Source organism: Hemitrygon akajei, chromosome 7 (assembly GCF_048418815.1).
Source record: "Hemitrygon akajei chromosome 7, sHemAka1.3, whole genome shotgun sequence".
In the NCBI taxonomy this organism is placed as follows: domain Eukaryota; kingdom Metazoa; phylum Chordata; class Chondrichthyes; order Myliobatiformes; family Dasyatidae; genus Hemitrygon; species Hemitrygon akajei.
Window position 1 is genome coordinate 159,472,411 of NC_133130.1, and position 26,526 is coordinate 159,498,936.

The following is a 26,526-nucleotide window of genomic DNA, read 5'->3' on the forward strand; positions in this document are numbered from 1 at the left end:
CTGCTGTACAAAAATCGTTTTAAATGTGTCTTAAATTTATACTCAGTGGCTGCTTTAAGTACAGGTGTGGAACTTGGTGTGGTCTTCTGCCCATCCACTTCAAGGTTCGATGTGTTGTGCATTCAGAGGTGCTCTTCTGCACGCCATTGTGTGGTTATTTTGAGTTAGTGTCGCCATCCTGTCAGCTTTAACTTGTCTGGCCATTACCCTCTGCCCTCTCTCATTAACAAGGCATTTTTGTCCACAGAATCTTTTTTTGTTTTTCATACCATTCTCTGTAAACTCCAGAGACTGTTGGTGAAAATCTCAGAGCAGTTGTTTCTGAGACACGCAAACCCCCCCATCTGGCACCAACAATCATTCCACAGTCAAAGTCACTTGGATCACATTTCTTTCCCATTCTGATCAACTGAAGCTCTTGACCATGTTTGTATTAACGAGTCGGTGTATCTAATAGTGGCCACTGAGTGTATATAATGAGTTAGTCTGTACTGCTTCCCTGGCCAGGGAATACCACAGATTCACTACTCTTGAGGATATGTCTACTAATTCTCGTCTCATGAGTGGAAACAACGTTCTTGCCTCTTTTTTTATCCTTTTCATAATTGTACTGCGTATGTTAATCAAAATGGCTTCTTTGTTTTAAAAGTAAAGCTGCTTCTTTGTTATGCTAACTGGTGAGAGAGTGCTTTTCTTGCAGAGCACTCTCGAAGCTTGTTTGGGTTAAAGTTGCTGATAACAGGGATTGTATTCCTTTGTTAACCAATTGGGTTGGATGTTATTTTCTCTTGTGGGTCTGGGAGCTGGGATTGCGCGGTCTTTTTGGGAGTTGGGAAGAAGACGGCGAGGAAGGTGGACGGGTGCGGCACTGCTGGTCGGTCACCGAGGGTGGTCCCAGGTGCGCGGGTCGTGGAGGTCAGAGAAGAGCGAAGAGGGGTCAGAGGATTCAACCCCACTTTGAGTTCTTGTTGAGCTCCAACGATGTGCACTATTTGACTGAATTCTGATAAGTTATGGCGCCTTTTTAAAATTTTTTTCCTTCATATATACTGTATCATTATTAATCACTTAGTTCTAGTAAGATTTATGAAGTGTATTCTGTAAAGTAGCTGGTGTGAGCTTGATATTGTGTGTGCGAGTTTGTATTAGCGTGTATTTTACAGTATCCACGTATACGGGAGGCGCGGTTTGGCGGCTGTACGAATTTTCCCCTAGATGTACACCAGCCGGTCGTGGAAGCATTACATAATTTTTAAACTTTCTGTAAGATCTCTCATTCTTTTGAATTCAGTGAGCACAGTCCCAGGTGACTTGATCTCACCCCATAAGCTAACCCTCAATCCCTGGAATCAACTTGGTGAACCTCATTGCACCGCCTCCAGTATGTCTTTCCTGAAGTAAAAAGACCAGAACTGCATGCAGTACCCAAGGTGCAACCTCACTAGTACCCTGTACAGACTAACTGGTCTATAATTATCTCCCTCCCTTCTTAAAGAGTAGATTCAAATTGAGTCCTACTTAACCACTCTTGAATCTAGTGGTTCTTGAAAAATAACTACTAATGCCTCCACAGTCTCTTCAGCTACCTCTTTAAGAACCCTGGCATATGCATCTGGGCTAGGTGACATTTCCCGTACTACAACCTCCAGCGTCATTTACCAGCTGGCCAATATCCACTCTCTCACTTTTACTTTATATACTAAGATAACTTCTGGTATCCTCTTTTATTGGTTAGCTTATGTACATATTGCATCTTTTTTCTCCTTATTGCTTTTTTAGTTTCTTTCTGTTTTTTAACAACTTCCCAATCCTCTCCATTCCCACTCATTTTTACTACTGTGTATGTCCTCTCTTGTGCTTTGTGCTGTCTTTGACTTCCTTCGTCAGCCACGGTTGCCTCATCCTCCCTTTAGAATACTACCTTGAGATTGAATCTATTTCCGTCTTCCATATTGCACCCAGGAGATCCAGCCATTGCTGTTCTGCCATCATCCCTTTCTAGTGTTCCCTTTCAAATAACTTTGGCCAGCTCCCTCCTCATGCCTTCTACTTCCCTTTACTCTTTTGTAATACTGATACAATACTGTGCAAAAGTCTTAGCTACATGTAAAAATGTTCTGTAATGTGAAGTTGCTTTCAAAAGTAATGAAATGAGAAGCGTCTAAATAGTAAAAAAAAACAAAATCAAATCAATAGCACCCTTTGCATTTAAAACTACATCAATTCTCCTAGGTATGCTGTTGTATAGTTTTATAAGAAAATCAGCTGGTAGGTTGCCAAAGCATCTTGGAGAACTGGCCACAATTCTTAGACTTTGGCTCTCTCCCTTGTTTCTATCTCCAGATAATCCCAGACAGCCTCAATGTTGAGATCAGGGCCCTGTGGAAGCTATAACCATCTGTTGTAGAATTCCTTGTTCTTTTTGCTGAAGGTAGTTCTTTATAACCTTGGCCATATGTTTGGGCTGTTTGTCCTACTGCAGAATGAAGTTGGGACCAATCAGATGCCTCCCTGATGGTATTGTATGATAGATGAGAATCTGCTTGTGCTTCTCAGCATTGAGGGATTCTATTACCGTAATTCTGACCAGATCACCAACTCCATTTGCAAAACCACAGCCCCAAACCTGCAGGGGATGTACGCCGTGCTTTACTGTTCACTACAGACACACATCCATGTAGGGCTCTCCAGCTCTTTGACAAACTGCCTCCTTTTTGAGTCAAAAAAATTTCAACTTCTTACTCATCAGTCCAGAGCACTTGCTGCCATTGTTCAGCATCCCAGTCCTTGTGTTTTTGTGCATATTTGAGTTTCTTGGCTTTGTTTAGGAATTGCTTTTTGGCAGCAACTCTTCCATGAAGACTAGTTCTGTCAAGACTTCTCCAGACTGTATGTATAAACCGTCACATCTGCAAACCACCCACCTTTTAGTTTAATTGTCTTTCACCCAGTTTGATCCCTTCTGCACCCATTTCTGTTTCAGTCAATCAGTTTAGTTCACTCAACTCATTACGTCATTGATCATTAGTGTCTGTCTGTCATCTTTGATAAATCGTGCACTGGGCTATCACTTAATACTCTTGCCCACTCACTTAACCCACCTATAGCTCTCTGCAAGCTCTCCGCATTCTCGGCATAATTTGCTTTTCCTCTCAATTAGCAAGCGTTGATATGTTACACTTGGTACCCTCTTCCAAATTGTTGCCAGTTGTGGGCACAGCACCAATCCCTGTGATACTCTACTCCGCACTGGCTACCAACCAGAGAAGCATCCATTTATCTTAAACATCGTCTGTCTGTGCTGTTGAGTTACTCCAGCTCCATGCATCCTTCCTTATGGACGAGGCTTTTATGCAGCACCTTAACAAAGACCTGGAAATCCAAGTTTGCAATATCCACAGTACAATTATATCCTCAAAAGAACTCCAGTAAGTTTGCCAAACAGGATCTGCTTTTCATGAATCCACGCTTACTTCCTAAAAGATATACTTGAGTCCTAAGTTTTGCATAAGGAGAGAATCTAAAGGCAAAGGAATAATATTTGATAGCTTTAGAATCTAATTACAGAAGGAGTGTAAAAGCAATGGAAATTTGCAACTGGGATTTTCCCATGATAGTACATTGGATTAGGACAAAAAATGAAAAAAAAAACAAATATCCTTCCTATTCAATAAGATCATGTCTGATCCACAGACTTTAACAGTTATCCCACTTGCCCCTCGTATTCCTTGTTTTTTTTATAGTTTAAATATCTGCTTTGAATATATTCCTGACTCTGCTTCCACAGCTTTCTGGAAGCTAAGATTTGCGTACTGAAAAAGGAAAAAACAGTTGTCGTTAGCTCCACCTTATTCTGAAACAATATCACCTAGTTCTATATAACCCCGTTAGACTTTCCTCACTTTATTCCTCTGGGGCTAAACAGGATTAAGGACGAATATAATGGGAGATTGTTCTGTTTCCTAGCTTCTCCTGAAGGCAGTTGCAAAATATGGAAGCCGGGACTGGTTCAAGATTCAAGAAGAGATCCCTGGGCGGGTTGATTGCCAGTGCAGAGACAGGTATGTTCGTGGTGTATCAGTTCTAAACACATTGCCAGTGAACAGTGGTTGGCCTTTATTTACTAATCACTACCCCACATCGCTGGTTTCTTTTTGACTTCTTCCAGTGGCAGGTCTTCAGTAATATTTGTATTCCACAAGGAAGCACGAGGTGGAGATTGGGAGCAATGGAGAGTACCGTGAAATGTTCTGCTTTTATTTTCCTCTTCTCCCGGTCCAGGGGGCACTGGAGTCATTTGCGTCTCATCTGCACAATGATATTTGCATACAGATATAAATCTTGTTCCTCCTTTGTGGCTCAGGAAGTTCCTTTCATGAACTGAGACATTGATAATATTTTTTTTGAAGAGAATGGCTGCATGGTTGGTAATACAAGGACTGCTGTTATTGAAATAAACTCTCTCGGCTGGCCATTTTGTGGCTGGGTATTCTGTATCCAGCCATAGTTATTTTTAACATGAGGATAAAGGTAAATTGCTGGGGATGTTTTTGGTTGGCTGGAGATGTGAGAATAATAAAAACAATGCTAAATCTTTCACAGATACATGAACGCTTTAAATCAAAATGTGAGAAAAGGGAAATGGACAGAAGAGGAAGAGAACACTTTTAAATCACTGCTCGAGAAGCATGGAGTTGGTAAGAGATGAGGTGCCTGTATAAAGCCCGAGAACTCATTTTGCTGCTTTACCAGTTTTATTTTCCTTTCCCTGGTCATGTCCTGAAGTGGTGTGTGTCCTTAATTGATGAAATATCTTTTTATCACTTTCTTTAATATTTTTTCTATTATATCTTCAATTTGGCAGACAAAATGTGTCTGTAAACAACCTTTGCTTCTCTTAATTGATCCAGATCTCCCAATTGAATATCTATGTGTAATCTTATAGCAAAAGCTTCCCTGTTGTTTTCTCACAAATGACAGATCAAGTAAGCAATTTCCAGCAAAGGATAGGGAAATAAAATCAAAAAGTAAATAAAATTCTGAACCACTTCCCTAAACTTTAAAAGAAGTATTTTGCATCTTCCCAGTCTTGGGGCATTTCCTCCACCTGAATGCAATTCTTCCTGTGTCTTCCCACACACACAGAGTTCCACTCAAACTCAATTTCTTCTCAGTCGCTCTTTTGTAGTGAGCAGTGTATTCATTCGGCAAGGTATGGGAAGAGTAGTAAGTGTGGGAGGTGGGAGTTATTTGGGCAAGAAGGCCAAATTTGAAGATTTACAGAAGACTGTAGGGTAACTACATAGTAATCATAAAGAATGGCCTTTTGATGGAAGGGGATGACTTAAGGGAACACATAAGAATGTGTAGAGGAATTTAGAATTGTGATGGAGAGGCTTTGAGTGTTATTCTAACAGCATTGAAATGTTAAAAGTCTCATTCATAATCATTTGGGAAGTACTTACAAACTACACCTCAACTTTGTTCCTCTACTGCTGCTGTGGGAATGTTGATACTGAAGTGTAGTTGTGCTGAGTACAGTCGGCCCTCCTTATCCGCGAGGGATTGGTTCCGGGACCCCTTGCGGATACCAAAATTCGCGGATGCTCAAGTCCCTTATTCAGCATGTTTCAGTATGGTGGATCTTAGGACCCAGCAGAACCCCAGACCTTATTTAACCGGTCTCGGTGCGGGACATGAGGACCCAGCTGCAGAGATCTGAATCTGCAATGTTTCTGTTCACGAAAATAGTCACAATAACGATTGAAAATAAAGTGGAAATAATAAAGCGATTGGAAAGAGGTGAAACACCATCAATCATTGGAAAAGCGTTAGGCTACAGTTGGTCAATGATCGGAACAATTTTAAAGGATAAAGTGAGAAAGGCCCTGCCCTGATGAAAGCTACAATTATTACTAAGCAACGCAGTGGTTTAATTATTGAGTTTGGGGGTTTTTATGTGTTTGATCCTCCATATCAACCCGGCACGGTGCAGAGTGCACTTGGGAGCGATCTGTCATTAGATAGAACTCGGGAACTTCCGTTCCCAAGCCCAGCGCTGAAACATACGTTCTGAAGTGTTTTATATGCATAGAAAGGTAAAATATATACTATATACTAAGACAAATGTTTGACTAACTGACGCTAAATAATACCAGATGTACCTGTTCCGACTTACTTAGTAAGAACTTCCGATTTTTTTTTCTATCCTGATCCACGATAACCCATGCACATCCTCCTGTATACTTTAAATCATCTCTAGATTACTTATAATACCTAATACAATGTAAATGCTATGTAAAATAGTTGTTATACTGCATTGTTTAGGGAATAATGACAAGAAAAAAAGTCTTTACATGCTCGAACAACGATTCGCGGTTGGTTGAATTCGCGGATAAGGAGGGCCGACTGTACTGCAATTGTGAAGCAGCAAAGTCCTCAGGAAGCAATAGTAATAATTAAATATGCCTTTTGAGTAATGCACACACAGTGCTGGAGGAACTTAGAAGGTCATGCAGCATCTATGGAGAGGAATGAAGAGTCGACATTTCAGGTTAAGACTCTTTAGGACTGAAATGGAAAGGGGAAGAAGCCAGGATAAGGAGGTGGAGGAGGGGAATGAGTAGACAGTGGTTGGTGAAGGAGAAGGTGGGGGAAGTGAGAAGCTGGGAGGTGATGGGTGGAAATTGTAAAGGGCTAAACAAAAAAGAATCGGAGAGGAGAGTGGACCATGGGAGAAAGGAGAGGAGGAGGGACACCATGCAGGTGATAGGCAGATGAAGAGAAGGGGCAAGAGGGGAGCCAGAATGGGGAAGGGAAAAAAAAACAGAAGGGGAGGGAGAGAAATTACTGGCAGTTAGGGAGTTATGCTCATGCTGTCAGGTTGGAGGCTACCCAGGCAGAATGAGGCTTTGCTCTTCCAACCTGAGAGAGGCCTCATCACAACATTTAGAGTAGGCCATGGACCAACCAATCGGAATAGGTGGCTACCAGGAAATCCCACCATTTAGTGAATTCCAGTGTTTCAATGCATTGCATTTCAGGACTTGCAGTTGTACCGTTATCAGTTGATCTCTATTCTCGACCACAGTTTCAGTGTTGTGAATTTGTTTTTTAACAGGCAATTGGACCAAGATAGCTGCAGAGCTGCCAGGCAGGACAGGCACTCAGTGCATGAGCAAGTGGAAAGTCCTAACAAGTGTGAAGGTAAGGGTCATTACACAGCGGGATCTGTGAATTGGAATGAAATCCATTTTCAGTGACAAAATATTGCTTACAATAGAACTGCTGTCAGGTAAATGAGGTTGTGGATGTATTTCTGTTTGTTAAATGCTTGTTAGACCACAACTGCAATTCATGTTAGCACGCTTTAGGAGGGTTAGTTACAGAGAAGATGCAGAAAAGAGCTAGCTCAAATGGTTCCAGGGTTAAAGAATTTTTTTGCTCCAGGGTTTGTCTGTAGAAATAGGGTTGTTTTTTGTAGGTGGGGGGTGGGGTTTAGGAAATTGGTAATATTGAAGCAGGCCCTTTCAACCCAACTCGTCCATGCTGACTATTGTCCAGTGGCTGTGCCTGTCTTCCTATGAAGAAGCTGCCTTTGATCTCCCTTTTAAATCTCTCTTACCTCTGACCTTGAACCTTTGCTGTCTTGTTTTTGACACCACCTTTTTGGGGGAAAAGACTGTGCTTAAACCCTGTTTACACTCCTCAAGATTCTGCGTAGCTGCAACTGTTCACCTCTCGATCTCTTAAATTCCAGGGAATCAAGTCCTAGTCTATGCGGACTCATCTTGTAACTCAGACTGCCAAAACCAGGCAACATCCTAGTAAATATTTCCTTCACCATTTATAATTCAATAACGTCATTCCTATAATAGGATGACCAAAACAGGACACAATTGATAGGTGAGCATGGTTATGAACAGTTTTAGATAAGGGTGGATGGCACAGTGTAATGTGTTGAGCAAAAAGTAGAAGTGGGAAATGGGAGGAAAATAATTTTGATTGATTGACCTCTAGATCGTTATTACTCTATCTATGTAATCTTGTGTACTTATATTTATTATTTTTTATTGTTGTGTTCTTTATATTTTTTTTGCTTCATTGAATCTAGAGTAACAATTATTTCATTCTCCTTTAACCAGTGCACTAGAAATGACATTAAACAATCTTGTGATTGCCATTGAGTAAGATGGGAACAGTCCCTATGGCTATTGAAAGGGAATAGGATCCCATTTATTTGCAGGTCTTGGGAAAGAGTAGGGAATTGGATTCACTAATGGCTTTCAAAGCAAACATGCCCAGTGTTGATGTGCTCCTCCTACGTCATAAAGTGTTCTGTTTTTGTTATGTGGCTTAACGTAATTGTCCTTTCCCATTTAGTGGTTGATCACTGTTATATAATAGTGGAGTTTCACCACAGTAGATAAAAGAATCAATTTGTGTTGTTTTGACTCTTAAAGATTGAATCATTGGTAAATTGATTATCACCAAGATTTCAGTCATTGGAGTTTAATTAATTTCAGGCATTTCTGAGATGTGGGTTAGGATTCCAGGACTGCCAAGGTCAGTGTTCATTGTAGAGTGGTTCCTCCCCTGCCCCAGCCTAGTGACACTGATCGGTTAACTGTCTACTGGACTATAAGATGGAAACAAAATCTCTGGTTCTAGTGAAGCAGAAGCTGAAGATACAATTTATAATCAGTATATTTATATCAGAGAGATTGTTCTTGTGGAAGTATGGCAGTCTTAGAAGTTTCTTGGCAGCTTTCACTGAAATAGTCTTCTGATTCAGCAACGTGGCATTCAGACACTGTATATGTTAAGGGTTATAAAGACATACTTAAGACAAGGGGAACATAAGAGGCAAATTCTTCATTCAGAGTGTGAAGTGAGCTGCCAGCGGAGGTGGTGGATATGAGTTCATTCGCAACATTTAAGAGAAATTTGAATGGGTACGTGGGTGGGAGGGTTACAGAGGGCTGTGGCCTAGGTGCAGGTCAGTGGGATTAGGCAGTAGGAATTTGAATGGGTACGTGGGTGGGAGGGTTATGGAGGGCTCTGGTCGATGGGATTGGGCAGTAGGAATTTGAACGGGTACGTGGGTGGGAGGGTTATGGAGGGCTCTGGTCGATGGGATTAGGCAGTAGGAATTTGAACGGGTACGTGGGTGGGAGGGTTATGGAGGGCTCTGGTCAACGGGATTAGGCAGTAGGAATTTGAACGGGTACGTGGGTGAGAGGGTTATGGAGGGCTCTGGTCGACGGGATTGGGCAGTAGGAATTTGAACGGGTACGTGGGTGAGAGGGTTATGGAGGGCTCTGGTCGATGGGATTGGGCAGTAGGAATTTGAACGGGTACGTGGGTGAGAGGGTTATGGAGGGCTCTGGTCGATGGGATTGGGCAGTAGGAATTTGAACGGGTACGTGGGTGAGAGGGTTATGGAGGGCTCTGGTCGATGGGATTAGGCAGGAAACCAGGTCAGTGCAGACTAGATGAATCAAAAGGCCTGTTTTTGGTGATATGAAAACTGCACATTAACCATTTCAGAAACTATAGAACAATAGAATACATAGAAAACTTATCAATCATTCAATGAGCTAATCTACGTGCTGTTGGAGAGAACACCAAATATCCAGTATTCTGCTCTACTCATGCTCTCTAAATCTGTCTCTTTGGTCTGGTCACAGCTCTTGCCTAAAGTGAAAGTATCCCTGCACAAAAGGGTAACCCCTTTTTATACCCTTATAACCCCTTACCCTAGTGCTTTCCCATGATGTGTACCTGCACATCACTTGCACATCATTTTCCTTTCCCAGGCAAGCGTGATTTTCATCAATATCTCCTGTCAGGGCTGTGGACTAATACCCGTATTACTTTCACAGAACATTTCCACATTTATAGATAATATTTTCTTACAACTACCTTGTTGTATTACACATTTTTGCACATAGCAAGGAGGAACCAAACATGACTTTTGACAAAATGAACACTTTCCTTACAGCAGCATCTGTTTTTTTTTGGACATGCTGAAGTTATGCAAAACATCCTATCTTTACAAACAGTGGATTTTGAGACATCGATGTACTTTATTTTCAGAAGTCTGTTCCTCAGCAAGGGACACGGAAAAGGAAGAGGAGGCGACAGAGATGGGACAGCAGCTCTGAGGAGAGTTCTGAGGACTCTGATGAAGAGGATGACAAAATTTTGGAGGATCTGGAGGAAGATGATGATGATGAGCAAGAGGAAGATTCAGAAGAGGAGCAAGAGGTAGTCCAGAAGTTAGAGCAAAAGAAATTGAAGGTAAAACAGGAGAAACTAACTGAGACCATAGTGTTGGATGTGGACCGGTGGATCCCAGTGGTAGAAAATGATCAACAAACTGCTGAGAAAAGCACAAACTTCCAAGCTGGAAACACAGCGATGGAGCAGCCTATGAACAACTGGACTGCTGAAAGTCAGAGTTGTCGTGGGAGACCCAGGTCTAGCAAGATCTGGAAAATTTTTTCCAAGCCAATCAGCTCTGTCCCAAGTGTGGGTGAAACGAGTGTCAAACCAGCAGAGGTGAGTAAATATTTAGAAATGGTACTGAGGTTGGGGGGGGGGGGGGGGGTGGAGCTTGGGCATTTTGGATAAATTTTGTCTTGACTTATCAGTCTCAAATGTATACTCACTCAGGGCCTCTCTCTCCAAGAGATGTTCATCCTGTAGAATGAGAGGGGAAGGATGTAGTGGTTTAATGCATCCAATGCTTTCATTGTAGTCACCAAGTACAAGGTTATGAGTTTATTATGGTCACATGCAGAGATGGGGGTGGGGGACGGACGGTTCTTGCATTATATCCCACAGTGCCAGTCTGCGCATCAAATTCAGTTTTTAATGTCTCTTTAGCTTTGATATAATTGACGAGCTTACTTTGGCTGTGAATTGCATGATGTGCTGTGCTGCTGCCAACTATGTTTGTTGTAGCACAGAAATTGGATGTAGACCAAGACCAATTAAAGATGACAAGTTTACTTCATTAAAAGCAATTAAAATTGTCAGGTTTTTGCAATAACCTAATTGTGCCAGCTCTTTATTTTCAGTTTTTTCTGAAAGGTCATATCCTGTTACTTGTATTTATAGTCCTCATGCAGGGATTTGAGTCCTCCTGCTCTGGATTATGAATCTAGTAACATAAATCAGTTGTAGCTTTTGCTCTGTGGCTATGCAACATCAGGTGATGCATTTACCCCAAAGGCCAAATTGTTTACAGTGCTGGAAAAGTTGGTATCCAAAGGGGACCGACACAATGTGTTTAGAAAAAGAGCTAGAATGGGCTGTTGTGATCTGGCACATATGCCTGGAAACATCCAAATGTAAAATTCTTAAGAGGTTTAATTAATACTTTACCAAAAATTACATTGCTGTGAGACCAAAGGAGTGAGAATAAATGAGGTTGCCGGCACCAGCCCACACTGACCAGTTTGACTGGAGATTAAAATGCCTGTGGAGCCTGTGAACATGGAAAGACAGCACTTTTTAAAAAAAACTTTACTCATTGATTTCCTTTGTGCAGAGCGTATCATCTGAGGTAACGGCAGTGCCAGAGCCAGATCCACCTCCCAAAATTGCCCCGTGCCCAACAGCTAATGACGCACAACAGGAGCCTCCGCAATCCCAAAGAGATCCCAAGCGGGCAAGGCGCAGGCCGGCTGCAGCACACCTGTCTGAAAAGGATTTGGACAAAAGTTTGCTTGCCGAGATCTCCCGCTGGACCATGCCAAGGCCACTTGTTCAACGGCAAAGTAAGCAACGCAACTTCACAGTGGATCTTTGCTTAGGAGACTCAGCTTCTGCCTAATCCATCAGAAACTAAAGCAAAATTTCATAATAGCTTCAATATTGTGTAAAGGTCTGAGGCAAGTAATATGGCCACGGGACCCTGGTCTCAATATAGTCGAGGCTGTCTGAGATCACCTGGAGAGACAGAAGCAAGCAAAACAATCAAAGTCTGCAGAAGAACTGTAGCAAGTTCCCCAAGTTGCTTAGAACAACCTACCAGCCGATTTTTAAAAAAAATATAAATATTATTATAAAACTACACCAGAGTGTACCTAAGAGACTTGATGCAGTTTTAAATGCAGAGGGTGGTCACAGTTTTGATTTGTTTTTTTACTGTTCATTGTTCTTTATAGCAAATCTTTTGATATTTAGAAACTTCATTATTTTTGAAAGCATCTTCGCTTTACAGAATTTTTCACGTGCTGAAGACTTTTGCACAATATTGTATGTGAATCTTTCCTACATCCATAACTTTTTAACATCTGAAACAAATACCATCCTGGTTAATCTCCCATAGCCAATTACCGTATCTGAAGCTCATCAAGAACCTCTTTACATACAGCCTTGCAGGTTTTGTTCACCTACCACCCGTGTGCTTCTTGACCAATTTGGTTGGCAGCTGAGTAACATGTTTTAAATTATTATCCTTGTTTTTAAATGTTTTTATGATCGTAACCTCCCTCCAGCCTTTTCAGATCCTATATGCGCCATTATCTGTTCCTCTGCTTCTAGCACAATTTTAATCAGTTCAACAATGTTGATGTGCCTCTGTCAGTTTGGAACTCACTTATAAAAATGTCCGTCACCTCTTTGCACTGCTTTCCAAATACTACTTTTGGGAGGTCTTTTTAAAATGTTCTACTCCGACCAAAATTTTGCCACCTGCTTCTATCTCCTTTGGGACTTGTAAAAATGGGTTCTTTTAGTCTGTGTGAAGTAGCTTTGAACATTTACGGTTAAGTTGCCTCTTGTATAAATGCAAGTTATTGTAATTTAACCACTTGAAAGGGTAGAGGTGAATCTGTATAGATTCTACATGTATTTGTTGGATATGAGTACCATAACCCAGTTGTTGTTTTCTTTCCACCAGTATTCACTGAGGAACTAAAGCCAAACTAGACTGTTGCCCAGTTGCTGTGCATGTAACAAAGGGGACATTTGGTTATTTCAAGCTAAAGTCAGAATTTAAGCAGATGTCCATGGGATTTAAAAGCCCTCAACAAAAGGGAAATGGAGAAACTCCACATCTTAAGTAAATACCCAACAGTTGGTACCAGTAAAAGAAGCTTAAGATTTAATGGATTTTTAAAAATAAAATCCTTCATTTGCTGATAGAGCCTTGAAATTAGCTGCAGTGGCCAGTGCAAAATAAGCTTTTTTTTTTCTGTTTCAATGGAAAAAAACTTTCAAGCATCGTAGTATAATTAGTGTTAAAATAAATGCTGGAAATGGAGAGAGCCAGGTAGTATATGATGAAAGTGGATCATTGTGTCAATATTTTAGGATGGTGGTCATTTGACAGAATTATGAGAGGTAGTTAATTTGAAACATTAACCACTTCTCTTCTCTCTTTCCAAATGCTGAACTTGCTGCATCTTGGACTCCACCCATATGATGAGACTAACATTTCATCTATGTCGTAGAGGCAAGCATTGCTGTTAGCAGCAGAGTAAAACCCCTTAGAAAGTTAAAACGCTAAATACCGGGGATACCTTGCTGGTTAGGTTGCATCCGTGGAGAGAGGGAAAGAATTAAAGTTTTAAATCCCTTCAATTCACTAGAGAACAGTGTGTCACCAGATTGAACCTGAGTAATCCTTACTCCAGAATAGAAGTGTTAGAAATGGCATGTCCATCGGAAGCTCTTAAGCATCAATTGATGCTTCAAGTAAATTCTGACTTGGGTGTAAATCAGAAAAGAATCGACATTTCCTGTTCAGATACTTTTTGTATTTGTACTTGAAGTGAAATCAGCATTGTAGGAAGTACAGCAGCCGCCATATGCTCAAACAGCAATGCAGTAATAACCAGGTAATCTGTTTAAGCTGGGGGATAACTATCAAGGCCCAGGACTCTGGGGAAACTACACCATCCTCCCACTAGTTACATGGATCTTTGTTTTAATCTGGGAATGTCTCATTCTTCTGCCATTGTACTGACAGTTAGGAAACTGGTTCCAACTAACTGCTGTTAGGGAGCAATACCATTCAGTGTAGCAGTTCTCTGCGACAAAGTTAAATTTAAGCGGGAAGCATGTGAGGGTTTGCATAATTAATAGTTTCCTCCTTTTGTGTCCAGGTGATGTTCTGCGTGAGGCACTGGAGGCAACTGGTTTAAGCAGCACTTCGGTTTTTGTTCTCTTGCTACAGGTAAGCTTCGCTTGTCTGTTATCTAAAATAATTTTTTAGAGGGAGTGGTCAGAAGAGTTGTTTATATATTGAACAGCTATATAGAGGGTCAGACCATCGATGTTAAACTCCTCAACTTTGAATTGAAGCTTAGTAGGAGTGATTAGGTGTAGTTGTGGCTCTGCCGGGGGGTGAGATCAGTTGTATTGGCCTAGTTTCTGCTCACTTCTGAAGGGATGTGGACAGATCATAATGTATTATCATTAAACCACTTAATGTTGCTGATGAGCATTATTGCTAAACCTGGTGCATACACTTGGTAAATTGGCAGTAGAAAATCTGCCACGATGGTTCGTTACTGTTGAGACTGAGAATGAGTGCTTTACTCTGTACCTGACCCGTATCCAGTAGCTTGTAACCTCCATTATCAACATTATTCTTACTGCTAAAGTCAATACATTAATTTTCTTTGACTGTTTCCCAAGTATGTTTTATTCCCATTCTATGCCAGCTAATTAGTTCATGACATTTCACCTCAATACAAACATATTGAGTCCTGATTGTCCTGGAAATACTATATGTGGACATCAAATATGCATCCTATGACAACCCCCCCCCCCCTCCAGTGTACTTTATGCTAGTGTGCAGTATATATGTATGGCCAAAACCCATGTCATACAAGTGCCACATGAATCTACACTACCTTGTGTTGTTTGCAGGTATTCCGGATTGACAAAGAACGCTGTTTGCAGATAATAAAAGACAAGGTATGTTAAGCCTGAGATTAGTCAACCTGGTTCTAGAACGTTGACCAAAAGCCACTGTTCGATCTTGATGCTGGGTGTTCATGTTAACAGAATGAAATCAGGTGCTAATTGAGCATTTTTGGCAACGTGGGGTTAAAAAGGGTAGTAGCAAAGTATTAAACACGAGGAAATCTGCAGATGCTGGAAATTCAAACAACACACACAAAATGCTGGTGGAACACAGCAGGCCAGGCAGCATCTATAAAGAGAAGCACTGTCGACGTTTCGGGCCAAGACCCTTCGTCAGGACTAACGAAGGGTCTTGGCTTGAAACGTTTACAGTTCTTATAGATGCTGCCTGGCCTGCTGTGTTCCACCAGCATGTTGTGTGTGTTAGTAGCAACGTATTGTTTGGATAAATTTAGGGTCCTGATTAAAGCACAGACCCTTATTCATAATGTTTATAACATACAGGAGGACATAATGACCTGAGGGTTTAACTGAGCCATGTAGGTTTAAGAATGAAAATCACAACTCTAATGAAGGGTTTCCATAGAACACTACAGCACAGTACAGGCCCTTCAGCCCTCCATGTTGTGCTGACCCATAGAATCCTTAAAAAAAAAAGTACTAAACCCACACTACCCCACAACCCTCTATTTTTCTTTCATCCATATGCCTATCCAAGAGGCTCTTAAATACCACTAATGTTCTAGCCTCCACCACCATCCCTGGCAAGTCATTCCAGGCACTCACAACCCTCTGTATATATTTTTAAAAAAACAACTTACCCCTGATGTCTCCCCTAAACTTCCCTCCTTTAATTTTGTACATATGCCCTCTGGTGTCTGCTATTGGTGCCCTGGGAAACAGGTACTGACTATATAAAGTATGATCAATGTTTCAGACTGAAACATTGTACTTTTTTCCCTAGATGCTGCCTGGCCTGTGCTGAGTTCATCCAGCGTTTTGTGTCCGTTGCTTGAATTTACAGCATCTGCATATTTTATTATTTGAAATCACAACTCTGTTCTGTTTGACCTTGTGGGTTACAAGTGAAAGGGAATTGAATTAAGTCCTCTCCCTTCAGCTGGGTATTAAACCTTCAGCTGTGAATTTAGGTCCTTGGTCTTAAACTTTCTGTATCACTCACTGGAAAAGCTATTGTGAGGGAGCTGTGATCTGTTTTGGCCAAGCATAAACATAAAACCAGGTTGGTTTAGTGCCTCTCATCTCATTAACCCAAACAAGCAATTCTACACAAAACCCTGCAATCTTTCTCAAAGAATGTTTTGTGAATTTCAATGGAGTTTTCCCATTTGTTAGCAATTATCCTTATTCTTTTCTTTCCTTCCTGTTTATTGATGGGTTCTATTTGTGTTATGAGAAATGGTCTTCGTTTAGTTTGCGCTAATCTTTATTCTAAATTTTGTGTTTTTTTTAGACGAATAAGGCTACTGAAAGCTTGCCAGGTATGGTGTAATAATTCAATGACATCTATAAATCTTTGCCAAAGTTTAATTGTATATGCTGGTAGTTAATAATTGTGTATACCTGTGGTTTATAATTGTATATACCTGTAGTTTATTTTCTTTCTCTCAGTCCTGCATCTGGATGGGCCTGTACATTTCAAATGGGCTATCGATCGGAGATGCTTGTGACCGCTTGTGATCTTGAACACAAGTATCTCCTTTTTAGCTAAAAGTGTGGCATCTAACCTTGACCCTACAGTGACACGCTCTTCATTTTCCCAGTTCTCAATCTAACCCTGACCCTTCTCACATAACTCTTGTGTAACTAAAAACCGTCCTGCAGTTATCTCATCATTTGTTTTCTTGTGTATTTCAAGGGTTGGGTAATAGTTCCCCTCTACATTGGAAATGTACTTTATTAATTATTCCTCTGCAGCAGATTCATAACTGAGAGTTGAAGCAGTGAGAAATGGTAGATTCTGTCAAAACCAAGCCTAAGCCTGAGGTTAGATGTAGTTGTTGAGAGAACTTGGTTCTTCATAGTGGTTTGCCGTAAGTTCTTGTATATTTGTGTTCAACGGCAGTCTGTGAATAAAGTTAGTGCCTTATTTCAAAGATAGCAACACTAATGTTTCCTCAGCAATGTATCAGAAGCATCAACCTTGAGCTGAAGGGCCTGCATTGAGACATAAACCTTTTGACTCTTGTAAGATCAATACGAATCATAGCTAACAAATTGTGACTGAAGTGAAGGGTAAGGGCCTGATGTGACCAGATATTTTTCCTAACTAGCTTTGGGACGCTGTGATGAATTGTGAGCAGCTTGTCTTTCTCCCTGGATACTTGTGAATCCAAGACCTTCTAGACACTGTAGTCAACTGCACATTGTCCAGCTCATGCAGAGAAGATGGAACAGGGAAAAGAGGGGTTCAGAGATTTACTGGAATTGTATCATAATCTGTAGTTAGATTGGAGAACCAGCAATGCACTCCTTAGTGCAGGGAGGCTTAAAGGAAGACTTGTTAGAAGTGTTCAGTCATGCAAGATTTTGAGGAAATAATGTGACACTGTTTATAGCAAGAAGAATTGTTAAACTTAATCAGTAGTAGAACTGATTTTTGTGGCACAGTATTCCCTGAGCTACAAAGGAGTGGTAAAATAGTTTTAGTACAAGCTTTTGATTAAGGTCTTGAGAAATTTCCACGGGTATTGGGAAGAAACAGTAATATTCAATATCACAAATAAGACAGAAGATGCTAGAAATGCTCAGCAAGCTGGACAGCATCTGTGGAAAGAGAAACTGTTAGCATACCCAGTCTGTGACCCTTCATCAGAAATGGTGGGAAAGCAAAAACAAGTTTGACAGCGGAAGTGGAGGGGTGCAACATATATATTATTTCTAATAGGGCTAATATTATCTGTGACATTAAGTCAGCGTATCATACCTATCATTGATACTCCTTTCATTACACCTATTTCCCCCGCCGCCATCTACCCTGGTATTAAAAGCGAATTTGATTTCTCTTTCCCAATTTTGATGAAGGGTCCTGACATAGAATGGTGACTGTTTCTCTTTCCAGAGATGCTGTCTGACCTGAGGTTTTTTTTTGCCATTTCAGATTTCCAAACATTTACAGTTAATTTTAAATTACTTTAATAACATGGCTCTTTGAAAGATCAAGCATAGGCTTTTGGGCTAATTTGGCTTCCTACCACATTGTCTGTTGCTGATTAATATACAGTGTTACTAGAAAGTTTGTGAACCCTTAGAATTTACTCTTTTCCTGCATAAATATGACTTAAAATGTGATCAGATCTTCTTAAGTCTTAAAACTAGATAAAGAGAACCCAATTAAATAAATAACACAAGAAGCATTATACTTCATTTATTTTATTGAGGGAAAATGATCCAATATTACATGTAAACACTAAGTACACTGCAGATGCTGTGGTCAAAGCAACACGTACAACATGCTGGAGGAACTCAGCAGGTCGGGCAGCATCCGTGGAAACGAGCAGCCAACGTTTTGGGCAGACACCCTTCGTCAGTCCTGGAGTTCCTCCAGCGTGTTGTAGGTGTTGCTCCAATGTTACATGTGTTTGTTGGGAAAAGTATGTGAACCTCTAGGATTATCAGATCATTTAAAGGGGAAATTAGAATCAGATATTTCAATCAATGGGGTAACAATCAGGTGTGAATGTGGAAGGCCCTGCCCTATTTAAAAAACATAAACCTGGGTTGTCACTATCAAAGTCTGATCTTTACCACATAGGTTTTTGGAAGTGTGCCATGCCTCGATCAAAGGAAATTTCTGAGGATCTCGGGGAAAAAAACAGTTGTTGATGCTCACCAGGCTGGAAATGGACACAAAACCATTTCTCAAGAGTTTGGGCTTCACCATTCCAGTTAGGCAAATGGTGTACAAATGGAGGAAATTCAACACGGTTGTTACTCTCCCCAGGAATGGTCGACCAACAAAATTCACTCCAAGAGCAAGCCATATAATATTCCAGGAGGTCACAAAGAACACCAGGGTAACAGCGAAGGAGCTACAGGCCTCTCTTGCACTGGCTAATGCCAGTGTTCATGAGTCTACCATCAGGCCAACACTGAACAACAATGGTGTGCATGGCAGGATTGCACGGAGAAAGCCGCTACTCTCCAAGAAGAGCATTGCTGCCCACCTAAAGTTTGCTAAAGACCATGCGGATAAGCCAGAAGGCTATTGGGAGAATGTTCTGTGGACGAATGAGTCCAAAATAAACTTTTTGGCTTAAATGAGAAGTGTTATGTTTGGCGAGAAGCAAATACTGCATTCCAGCATAAGAACCTCATCCCATCTGTCAAACATGGTGGTGGCAGTGTTATGGCTTGGAACTCGGAATCAGGGTGGCTTGCCATCATTGATGGAACTATGATTCTGAATTGTACCAGCAAACTCCACAGGAAAATGTCAGGCTATCTCTGTGATTGGAAGCTCAAGAGAAAGTGGGTCACGCAGCAAGACAACGATCCTAAACATGCAAGTCAGTCTACCAAAGAATGGTTAAAGCAAAAGAAATTTCAATTTTGGAATGTTTGAGTCAAAGTCCTGACCTTAATCCTATAGAAGTGTTGTGAAAGGACCTGAAGCAAGCAGTTCATGCAAGAAAGCCCACCAAAGTCCCAGAGCTGAAGCAGTTTTTTAAGGAGAAATGGCCTAAAATTCCTCTAAGCCAACGTGCAGGACTGATCAAGAATTATTAGAAGCATTTCATTGAAGTTATTGCACTGCAAGGGGGTCACACCGGTTACTGAAAGCAAAGGTTCACATACTTTTCCCACAAAATACATATAATATTTAATCATTTTTCTCAATAAATAATGTATAATTTTTTTAATTTAATTGGGTTCTCTATCTAGTTGTAGGTATTGTGTGAAGATCTGATCTCATTTTAGGTTGTATTTATGCAGAAACAGAGAACATTCTACAGCGTTCACAAATTTTCTAGCACCACTGTAAATTATTCATGACTGGAGCTTCCCCGACCAGAATTATTTCCCCTTGCTTGTTTCTGGCTGTCAATCAACATTTGTTTTTTCCTTTCTCGCAGCCAGCAAGAGTGAAGACAAATCTCAGGTAGGCCCTTACCTGAACGAAGTGAAAGGAAAGACCATTGATGTAGGCAATGGGCAGACGATGGAAATGACCCGGTTTAAGTTGAGTGCTGAACCTTTGAGAGAGAAACCAAAGACTGTCCAACAGCTGCTCAGTGAGAGGCGAAGAGCTGGGGGTTCAGCGAAAGCATCACGCCCTACACCCAAGCCGATTGTCATTCCAGGGCCACTGATAGTCCAGCAGCCACTACGGCTGACGTTGCTGCCCCAGCCAGCAGCTTCAAGCAAGGCGCCCACCGGTCCTGGGCCACAACTGACTCAACAACCCAGTAACCTTCCACCAGTTCAAACCAGGAGCCAAACAAGGTCTGCAACTGGGTCCACTGTCGAGCAAGTCGAACGTGATAAGCCACAGGAGTTGTCATCGGGGACACCCAAGGGACAGGGTGAGCCAGCTGTGACTCCGTCACCACACACTACTCAAGTATGTTCATCAGCTGTAGTCAAACCAGTGAAAAGTCTCGGGACAGCATCCACATCGAATGCTGCTCCTGTTCACCCTGCTGTAGCCAAGTACAGGGGGAAGCGGCTGCAGCCGATTGCACCAGCGCCACAGCCAACCATCAGTAGCCCACTAATGGTTCCACTAATGCTACCCAACTCCACTGTACCCGTCATGGCCCTGGTCACTCCCCAGGGTTTGCTGTATGTCCCTCCAGGCACAGTCATGGGCCCACCCAGTCAGAATGTTCCTGCTACGGCCACGGTTGCTGTGGGCAGCCAGGCCAGGACCACAGCTGCTCCCACCCTGCCCCTGGCTGGAGCAAGCTGCAGCATGTCGTCAGCCACTGCAACTCAAGTGCCATTGAGCTCCCTCTCTGCCCCCAGTCAATCAGTGACCGGCAGCCCCAGTGTTGCACCAGTGCAGACCATCTCCATTGCAACGCCGGCATCAGCCCAGCCACTGGCAGTGTGCAGGGTGATCCCACCATCATCCAGTTCGACACAGATTCAACCGACACAAACACCAGCACCGGCTAACTGTGGAGCGTCGGCGCCATCTCTGATGTCAGCCAGTTCTGCAACCCTATCAGCAGCTGCCCATGTTGACCCCAACGCCCCCACTCCTCCATCCACTCCGCAGCTTGACCAGGGATCTGGATGTTCAGGCGTGACAGCGGATTCTCCAAGTATCGGGTCTTCATGTACGCAGCCAAGCACCTTGCCGCACCCGGAGGGAACCAAGCTGCCGGCTACACAGTTGCAGTCAGACAAAACCTCAATTGACTTCAAACTTGTGTATGACGACAAAGATCCAATAACAAAACGATGGCTGGACGGTGAAGGTGGTGTCCGTGTACCAGGGACACAAACCACTCTACCTTATTTGCCACCGTTTGCCTCAACTCTGAGAGGTTTCTCAAACCTTCTGCTGCACAAGAAGGTCCTGGAGCAGAACCTGCCTGTTGAGGCAGCTGATGCGAATGAACCACCTGATCCCAAAAAACGTCTTGAAGCAGCCAGGGTCCTAGTGAACAAGCAGCTACAGAACAACCCAGCCTACCAGCTCCTGAAAGCCCGATTTCTCTCTATTTTCACACTACCTGCGTTTCTGGCTACATTGCCACCAAAAGGAACTTTGACCACAATTGGCTCATTAAGTGACAGTCTCAGCCAAAACTCCACAGAAGAAAGTGAGTACATGGAGACTGATGTGGAGAGTGAGGAAGGTACCAAAGGATTGCCAGTACACCATGTCACAGATGAAGGAACTAACAGAGAGCTAAACCAACCCTTTGAAATCCATTCTGATCTATCGTTTGGATGTGACTTGCTGGGCAGCCTGGTAAGTGGCAGGAGGGTGTATTTTCTTAATTAGATAGTTGCTGATTTGCTGTTCCAATTGCACGTGCTATCGAGTATCTAACCAGTGATAACAGCAAGTTTCGATTCTCCAAAACTTCCCCACTTGCTGCTTGCCTTCTCTCTCTCTTTCCTGTATTCCTACACACCCAACCCTCAACCAATTTCTCACTTCCCCCCCTCAGTTTCTGTAATTTACTTAATTCTCAACAGAGCCATCTTCCTTTTATTCAAGCTAGAAGTTGCCTGGTGCCTTTCCTCCTGTAGCCTGTAACTCTAATGCACACTGTTTCAGAGGCTACAGAGTTAATTACCCAGGTTTGCTGTTCTATAGTTCTTACACATTTCTCTAATTTCCCAGCGGATCGATTTTCCTCTCGATTTGATGACTTATAAAAATATTTGCTCTCCAACTTTTGCAGCTTATCTCCAGATGAATGAGTTCTGCACTTGACCTCTGAAACATCCTTTGTGCAGCACTAAAAGCTCTTTGATTAGTACTGCCACCCACATCACATCCTTTAAACTGATCCCATCTTTTCAAAGCACTTGTATCCTGACGTATTAAAACTGTCCAGGATTGTCTTTAACCATGATTCAGTTATTGCAACTACTAAATAATCCTACGTGACTCTTTGTAAATGTAAATTGTCCACTTTTATTTGTACATTGCAATGATAAATTACTCATTTTTCTCATAATTGCCTTTGGTCTGCCACAATTTTGTAATATTAAAAATAAGGCTGCTTTCTCCATTACCTAACACTTCTACTAATTTGCACATTTAATTCCTCATTTCTGGTACTGTCTGCGGGTGCCTATCCTATTGCCGGATTTAGTTTAAACCCTCCCCATCCACACTGGTGAACCTGTGCACCAGGATATTAAGCCCACTTGGGCAGTGTGGATGCTATAAATATAGGAAGCAATTTCTTTTCTTCCCATAACTATAGACTTTTTTTTAGAAAAGGATATAGAGAGAAAAGTTTCAGCTGTGTGGGGAACAAAAGTTAGATGTGAGTAAAGCTGACGGCAGTGTGAGTGAGAGCAGGAAGTGGGAGCTAATCCGGGCTGTGCTTCAGCCTCCATTGTGGCTGCTGATCAAACAAAACAGATGTCTCACTTCATTAAATGGAATTTCATTTGTTGAAAAGGCTGAACTAAATACTTCGTGGAAATTTTAGTGCAATTGATTCTGCTATAGTGGAAAAATGGCTTTATATCTCATAGCCAATGGACCCTGAAGAGTCAGTTGTGTTATTGCAGACATTTGAGCATTTATAAATTGGGGAATGTCTCTATAGGTTGTTGAAGTGCAATGGGAGCTGATATTTGAGGATGAAGTATATGAAACAATGCTGAGGAGAGAGGGTGCTGACTAATGCTGGTAAACGATAGGTTCGATTTGAACATCTTTGGAGGTTTTTCTGTCCCTGTTTTGTGTTTTTAATTACCTGAAGTACACAGGTGCCAGCTCGCCGTCTGTACCACTCAATTTCTGTGATAACATGGCCTTGTGCAGATCAAGGTAGGCTCGAGTGGTGAGTAGGCCACAGATTTCCCTGATGGTTTGTTGATGCCTTTTGCCTTTTCTCTGATTCCAAATGTCCCTTATTAGAGGTGGTTGAAACAGAAGTTAAAATAGTTATTTTCAAGATTCAAGATTCAAAAACTTTATTGTCGTTCTAACCGTACATCAGCTCTGCAGGGCAGAATGAGACAGAATGTTTCCCAGGAGCAGTGCAATCATAACATAACAAACGCAACACTAAATAATAAACATAACAATAAATAGTAAAACACAACAGCCACATGTCAGTTAAAAACAAGTTATAAGTGTCCAGTGCAAGTTAAGTGTCCAAAGCAGAGTCAGGTAGAGCAGCTATTTAGCAGTCTGACTGCCTGTGGGAGGAAGCTGTTTAGTAGCCTTGTGGTTTTAGTTTTGATGCTCCTGTAACGTTTACCTGATGGCAGAAGAACAAACAGTTCATGGAGAGAGTGTGAGGGGTCTTTAATGATGAACCGTGTCTTCTGGAGGCATTGACTCTGAAAGAGGTCTTGGACAGAAGGTAGGGAGACCCCAATAACCTTCTCTGCTCCCCTAACCACCCTCTGCAAGGCTTTTTTGTCGGCAGCACTGCAGCTGGAGTACCAGGTTGTGATGCAAAAGGTCAGCACACTCTCAACCACGCCTCTAGAATGTAGTTAAGATGTTAGTGGGGAGTGATGCTTGTTTAAGCTTCCTCAGAAAGTGCAATCTCTGCTGGACTCGTTTCACAATCCCACTGGTGTTCCTGGACTAGGTGAGATTGTCCGAGATCTGCACCCCAAGGAACTTGATGTTTTCCACTCTCTCCACTGTGGAGCCGCTGATGCTGAGGGGTGTGTGCTCAGGCTGAGACCGTCTGAAATCGACGATCATCTCCTTGGTTTTGGTGACATTAAGCATCAAGTTGTTGTCACTGCACCTGCTCTCTAGGTGTTTGACCTCCTCCCTGTACATTGTTTCATCATTTTTGCTGATGAGCCCCACCCCTGTGGTATCATCAGCAAATTTAATGATCAGGTTCTCCTTGAATCTGGCTACAGAGTCATGTGTTAGCAGTGTAAACAGCAATGGGCTAAGCACACAGCCTTGTGGGGATCCAGTGTTCAGTGTGATGGAGTCAGAGATGTTCCTGCCAACACGGACTGACTGTGGTCTCTCTGTCAAGAAATCCAGAATCCAGCAACACATGGCAGTGTTAAGGCCAAGCAGCGACAGTTTCTCCACTAGTCTCTGCGGGTTGATGGTATTGAACGCTAAACTGAAGTCAATGTACAGGATTCTTGCATAAGTGTCATTAGTTTTAAATGAACTTTATGTAGAATTGCATAAACTTTAAAAGATATACAGTAGAGTAAACACAAGCATTGTTGCTGTCGGAATGCAGATCAGCAGTTTCATTGTAATGGTAGGTTCCTAGATGAGCTAGTGAGAAGCTGAGGGACTGATGTGAAGTGTGCCTGGACCCCCTGCTCAGCAACTCACAAAACAGCCCCGGACTGAATGTTGAGTACAGGGGCAGAGCTTGGTACAAATGCAGAGGTCTGCGACGTGCTGGGGAGTCTCGACAGCACTGGTGGCTAAAATGTTCTGGCCCTCTGTCCACGTCATTCATTCTCTTTCCCACTCCAGTCATTTAGGGCCTTTTATTTCATTCAAGAAGTCTCAAACCAGTTTTTGAATCTACCTGAAACCATGGCTTAATTCTTCGCAAATCTTGATTGACACATCAGGCACCGACTTCCACCCTGGCTGCAAGTTAATACAGCTGGGCTAAATGACGCAAGAATAAAAATAGAGAATTCTGGGGATTTGATTTTTATTTCCAATTTCTAGCATCAGCAGTTTTTCTTGCATTTAGTTACGTAAGAATATCTTTTTTTTAACGGAAAAGAGCAGGCAACCATTATATATGATTTGGACAGAATTTAACTTGCTCCACTTCAGTCGTGTTTAATATAAGCAAATATTAATTAAAGAAAGCAGGCTGCATTGATTAGCCTTGAAGTTTACTGAATTTAGAAAATGAAGAAGTGACTTGATTGGTTTAAGAAATCATAGTAAATCAGATGGGGTAGTGGGTTTACAAACAAAGCCTGCGTGTAGTGAGACTGATGGGGCAGAATTGTAGTCAATGGGATGGGTTGCAATTTAAACGGGGGACTAAATTGAAAGGGGTGAATACTGGACTGAAGGTGCTACGTTTGAATGCACGCAGTATACGGAATAGACAGATGAATTTGTAGTACTGTTACAGATTGACATGTATGACATTGTGGGCATCACTGAATCATAGCTGAAGAAGATTACAGCTGGGAGCTTAACTTTCAAGGGTACGCATTGTATTAAAAAGGCAGGCAGGTTGGCGGAGGGGTTGGGGTGGCTCTGTTGGTTTGAAAAAAAATCAAATCATTAGAAAGAAGGTCTAGAATTGTTGTGGGTAGAGCTAAGGAACTGCAAGAGTAAAAATACCCTAATGGGAGTTACGTGGATTTTTGAGCAATAGTAAAGATTAAAGATGTAGTCTACAATTGCAACAGGAGATAGAAAATGCATGTCAAAGGGCAATGCTACAGTGGATTACAGTATGCAGGTGGATTGGGAAAACCAAGTTGGTACTGGATCCCAAGAGGGTAAACTTGCAGAATGCCTATGCCATGGGTTTTCAGAGCAGCTTGTGCTTGAACCTTCTAGGGGATCAGCTATTCTGGATTGGGTGTTGTGCAGTGGACCAAAATTGAGTAGAGCACTTACGGTAAAGGAACCCCTGGGGACCAGTGATCATAATGTGCTAGAATTCGCCCTGCAGTTTGAGAAGGAGAAGCTAAAGTCGTCAGTATTACAGTGGGGTAAAGTGAAATACAGAGGCAGGAGAGAGGAGCTGGCCAAAATTAATTAGAAAGGAACATTAGCAGTGATGATGACAGAGCCGCAATGGTGAGAGTTTCTGGGAGCAATTCAGAAGGCACAGGATAGATGCATCCTAAAGAAGAATTATTCTAAAGGATGTTGCAGCCTTGGCTGATGAGAAGTCAAAGCCAACCTAAAAGCCAAAGAAAGGGCATGCAATAGAGAGAAAAAATGGGAAGTTAGAGGATTGGAAGCTTTTAGAATGCAGCTAAAAAAACATA

General features: G+C 42.0%; 1 protein-coding gene across 3 annotated transcripts in view; it reads left to right on the forward strand.

Annotated features, from left to right (window-relative positions):
• snapc4 (small nuclear RNA activating complex, polypeptide 4) overlaps positions 1-26,526 on the forward strand; it is a 49,580-nt gene that overhangs the window by 15,246 nt on the left and 7,808 nt on the right. For all 3 annotated transcript variants that reach the window (XM_073052324.1, XM_073052325.1, XM_073052326.1), the window contains 9 exons: positions 3,967-4,061; positions 4,603-4,697; positions 7,121-7,206; positions 10,099-10,563; positions 11,558-11,786; positions 14,121-14,191; positions 14,890-14,937; positions 16,361-16,388; positions 19,983-21,832. In XM_073052324.1, coding sequence (XP_072908425.1) covers positions 3,967-4,061; positions 4,603-4,697; positions 7,121-7,206; positions 10,099-10,563; positions 11,558-11,786; positions 14,121-14,191; positions 14,890-14,937; positions 16,361-16,388; positions 19,983-21,832 — 2,967 coding nt within the window. The remainder of the gene's footprint in view (positions 1-3,966; positions 4,062-4,602; positions 4,698-7,120; positions 7,207-10,098; positions 10,564-11,557; positions 11,787-14,120; positions 14,192-14,889; positions 14,938-16,360; positions 16,389-19,982; positions 21,833-26,526) is intronic.